This window comes from Aedes albopictus, chromosome 1 (genome assembly GCF_035046485.1).
Source record: "Aedes albopictus strain Foshan chromosome 1, AalbF5, whole genome shotgun sequence".
Classification (NCBI taxonomy): Eukaryota; Metazoa; Arthropoda; class Insecta; order Diptera; family Culicidae; genus Aedes; species Aedes albopictus.
In genome coordinates, this window is record NC_085136.1 from 35,370,457 (window position 1) to 35,374,540 (window position 4,084).

At 45.6% G+C, this 4,084-nt stretch overlaps 1 protein-coding gene across 1 annotated transcript; it reads right to left on the reverse strand.

The window, feature by feature from the left end:
* Positions 1 to 650: 650 nt before the first annotated feature.
* Positions 651 to 3,411, reverse strand: LOC109428509 (protein RCC2). Its single transcript, XM_029854926.2, has 7 exons — positions 3,280 to 3,411; positions 2,692 to 3,075; positions 2,539 to 2,614; positions 1,934 to 2,436; positions 1,582 to 1,676; positions 1,132 to 1,396; positions 651 to 1,068 (listed from the first exon to the last, which is right to left on the reverse strand). The coding sequence occupies exons 2-7, from the start codon at positions 3,061 to 3,063 to the stop codon at positions 895 to 897; spliced, it is 1,485 nt and encodes a 494-aa protein (XP_029710786.2). The 5' UTR covers positions 3,064 to 3,075; positions 3,280 to 3,411; the 3' UTR covers positions 651 to 894.
* Positions 3,412 to 4,084: the final 673 nt, after the last annotated feature.

Below are 4,084 nucleotides of genomic sequence, written 5' to 3' on the forward strand. Positions count from 1 at the left end.
TCCTTATGACTTCAGCTAGATTGAGGAGCTACGACCCGAGCGTCTGTTCACCAAGGAGGTGCGGCTCAAACAGCGTCTGTTCTGGCATCTAGCGACTGAGCAAGAAACACTGCACCACGACCAGCTGGATCCAAGGGGGTAGCCCCATTAGCGTGGTCGTCCCAGTGTTGGTTGGGACGTTAAACAGAACTGGCACGATGGCCCTCCGGCGAAACAGGAGTGTTGGCGTAGGCCCAATAAGCCACCCGTAAAAATTCCCATTGCGAAAAACATAGGAGAAAATACGACTCGATACAATCGCAAAGACCCACGCGACGAAACAAGGACTACGATTGGAAACTTGGAACATGGAATTGCGAATCACTGCACTGCGAATAAAAATCTTAGGCTACTATGATTGGTCTCTGCTACCGAGTTGCTTCGTCATACTCCATCACTGCGGACCGGACCCTACGCAGAGTGCGGAACTGGAGACAAACAGCCATGGACCGAGTGGAATGGAGACGGCTACTATGTACAGCAGAGGCCACCCCGGCCTTAGCCTGATCGGTAAGGTAAGTTGATCCTAGAGCAAGAAACTCGGTAATGGTTTGATTTATCTGAGATGTTGTCATGTTGCAATTTGCAAAGCTGTTTTATCAACTCATCCGTATATTCTATCCTTCGCATCAGGTAACAGTTTTAACATAGAACGAAAGGTTGTCAGGTCAAGTAAAATAAGGTAATTCAATGACAAGACCAGACAGGTCTATTATTAGCACAAACTGACTGTTTCAAGTTTAAAACATCAAACAAGAACAATCGTTGGAAAACGATACGAACAATATTAAACTTCAAAACAACTTAAGTCACAGAAAGACATACCTGCCATCAGCATAGGTACCTAGTATTCGATCAATCAACGATGAATTCGGGCAGTTCTTCGTACATTTGCTTGGTAGCCTCGTGTTCCACATCCACGAGCAACAGAGAGTGCGATTGTCCTAACGATACGTGCGGTATTTTCATACCTTCCATACCGGGCACCAGTTTCGGTTTGGAAGACGACTTCACCGCGTCACCCAGGCCCTGAAAAGGAACGGAATGGTTTCCAATCTGAGAATTCATCTCCGTCTGACGGAATGGACTTACCAGTTCACCATACGTTGGAGAGGCTCCCCAGGCAACCAGAGAATCCTCGCCCGAAATCAAAATCGACGAGTATCCGGCGCCAATGGTGGTGATGTCCCAACCGGTAAAGTCCTGCACCGGTCGGGGATACATGCTGGCTTCGCCATTCACGTTGTTCCGTCCGAACAGGTGAAGACAGCCGATGTCGGTCGTGGCAAGACTGAAGGTCGATCCGCAGAACACACGCAGCACCTTGCGCTTCTGGGTGTCGAAATATTTGTTGAGTCTAAGGGGGAAAGCGGGGAACCTATGTAGCATAGCATTATTTGACATTGTTTCTTCTTCATAAATAGGTTGTTTGAGTTAAGTCAAATAACCGTTTAATAAATCTGATAGGAAGAGAGTGGGATCGAAAGAGGTTAGCAATAATTTGCTCTACATATATGTAAATCCGTTTACATAGTTCTTTACCTAGGAACCCATTCATCTTGTGGCACGGCATGTCCAAGCCGACCATATCCTCCAAACCCCCAGGCGAATGCTCGATTTTTCGAATCGATTGCAACCTGCAAATAGAGAGAATTTCATCTAGGGAAGTGGAACCATCTCGGCAGGGGTCCTATTTTAGGCACTTTTCTGCTATAACTCAGCCAATTATAAACCAATAGACACAATTTTTGGAACGCGATGATATACGTATAGTATCTAGTCGTGTACAAAATTTCGAGTCAATTGGTTTGGAATTGACTGAGTTATAGTGAAGAGTGCCCAAAATACCGGTCGCTACCCTACATAGAGAAAGGCCACAACAATCAACACATACCGTATGGTTATTGCCGCAGGCAAAGTCCACAATTTTAACGTTCTCCATAGGTACGATGCGGCCTTCGCTGGTCTTGTCCACGAACGTCTCCAGCCTCTTGGGAGACATCTCGTAGTGGAACGTCAACCGATTGGCCGTGATAAAATACTTTCCGTCCGTATTGTGCCCCAGCTGGCCGTACTCGGGCATTCCGAACGAGTGCAAGTCCCCATTGACGTCCAATAGCATGGAAAATTCGGCCCCGCATGCCACCTTCACGATGGGTGGGCCGGTGTACTTCAATCGGGTCGCTTTCACTATTGGCGAGTTTGTGTTTCCAACACCGCATTGGCCGTTCCGGTTGTCACCACAAGCGTACACGATGCCCTGGTCGGTGAGGAACAAGGTATGATTCCTTCCGCATGCGGCTTGAACAACATTGACGTTTTTCAGCCCATTTACTGGTGTGGGCTTCTCGAATATCCTCAAATCGGATTGACCAAGCTGGCCGTGTTGATTGCGTCCTGCAAACAAAAAAAGCATTCGATAATGTTCGTTCCTCACTTGAATTACCCGTTTATCTCGATGTTTTGCTGTATATTAAGGCAATAGTAAACAAAACTTACCAAACGCTAGCGCTTTTCTATCCAAGGTTATCAGCACCGAGTGTGCCGAGCAACATCCACTTACAGCCGATCGATACTAGAAATACAAAAACAAAATTAGTTAATTAATTACGGCTCCAAAACGCCAATTATTCCCTGGCACCGATAGCTCACCGTTTCCGCTGTGAACCGGTTGAAGCTTAACAGATTTGGTCTTGCATTGGTCGCCGCCGCTTTCGTCTTGTTTCCGCCCGTCAGTTCCCAAGCGACCATTCCGGCGATCAGCAGCTTCCCCGGGGGATGTTTATCGAAGCTTTCCAACAGACTATCCGACAGTTTCGTCGCACTTGCTGCGCTGCTGACGACCGACGGCGACGGGACATCAACCTTGGAGGGGGCGGCGGTGCCGTCCTCTACGGGATCTGGAACCTCCACGAGTTTGTTGACCTTTTCGTCGATGGGTTTTGGGGATTCCTTCGCTTGGTTCTTACCGCGCTTCGGGGGAACGTTTTCCTTCGGAACTGCTGCTTTGCGTTTCGGTGGCATGACTGAGGGGAACTGTTGAAAAAATATATAATATATAATATAATAAAATATAATATCATACATATTATGAATAACTGTGAAGGCAGTGATGGAGCCCCACACTACCCTAAGCGCTTAGGAAAAGAACTGCAAAGCAGCAAGGCCTGGGTTGATTGTTTTAAAATCCTAATTTTTTCAACCTTTTCCGCATTTACATTAAAAAACAGAAGCGCTTACCTTTACGAAATATTGAGAGATATTTCAAAGTGCCACAAAATGCTAATTTCACTCGAAGAAACAGCAAAAGAACACCAATCACAAGTTTTTTTTTAGTGGTTTTTGCTCGGCTCGGTATCGGTTGCGTTGCGTAGACGAACTGCAGTGTAACCGAGGCTGAAGTTTAGATTTTGATTTGGGGCATCGGACATATTGGTCGAACAATTTGAGCTTTCTAACGAGAACACGGAAAATGAGCCATTTTACGAGACGTTTCGGATCAGCTGATCGCTCATTTCATGAATGAAAATTTGACACGCCCAAGCCCGTGAGTGTTAATATCAATATCGAGGGTGCGACCATTCATTTGCAAATATTTACATTCATTTGCTATTATCTCAGTTCAGAAGCATGCTATCGAAAAACAATGTATGGATGAATTTAACCTTGTAGTTTCATCTGAAAGTTTGCCGAATAACATTGGGGTCGCACACGCATTCCAAAGTTAAGTCGTGAGCGAGCTGTGAAGGCAACTTTCCACAGCGTGAATGACATTCACCGCGTGGAGAGTTGTCTTCACAGCTCGCTCACGACTTTGGTATACGTTTGCGACCCCAATGTTATTCGGCAAACTTTCAGATAAAACTACAAGGTTAAATTCATCCATACATTGTTTTTCGATAGCATGCTTCTGAACTGAGATAATAGCAAATGAATGTAAATCTTTGCAAATAAATGGTCGCAACCTTGTTATTTATGTCGTTTTCGTTTTTGCGGTGGAGCTACACCGGTGTAGCACTTTTGTATCGAAAATGTTCGTTTTTGA

Excerpts from the sequence above, each read along its gene's own strand:
- LOC109428509 (XM_029854926.2), bottom strand. The coding sequence starts at position 3,063 with ATGCCACCGAAACGCAAAGCAGCAGTTCCGAAGGAAAACGTTCCCCCG. Across the intron at positions 2,615-2,691 it reads ACCGGTTCACAGCGGAAACG|TATCGATCGGCTGTAAGTGG; the intron begins GTGAGCTATCGG and ends TTGTATTTCTAG. Across the intron at positions 1,069-1,131 it reads CTCCAACGTATGGTGAACTG|GGCCTGGGTGACGCGGTGAA; the intron begins GTAAGTCCATTC and ends GTTCCTTTTCAG.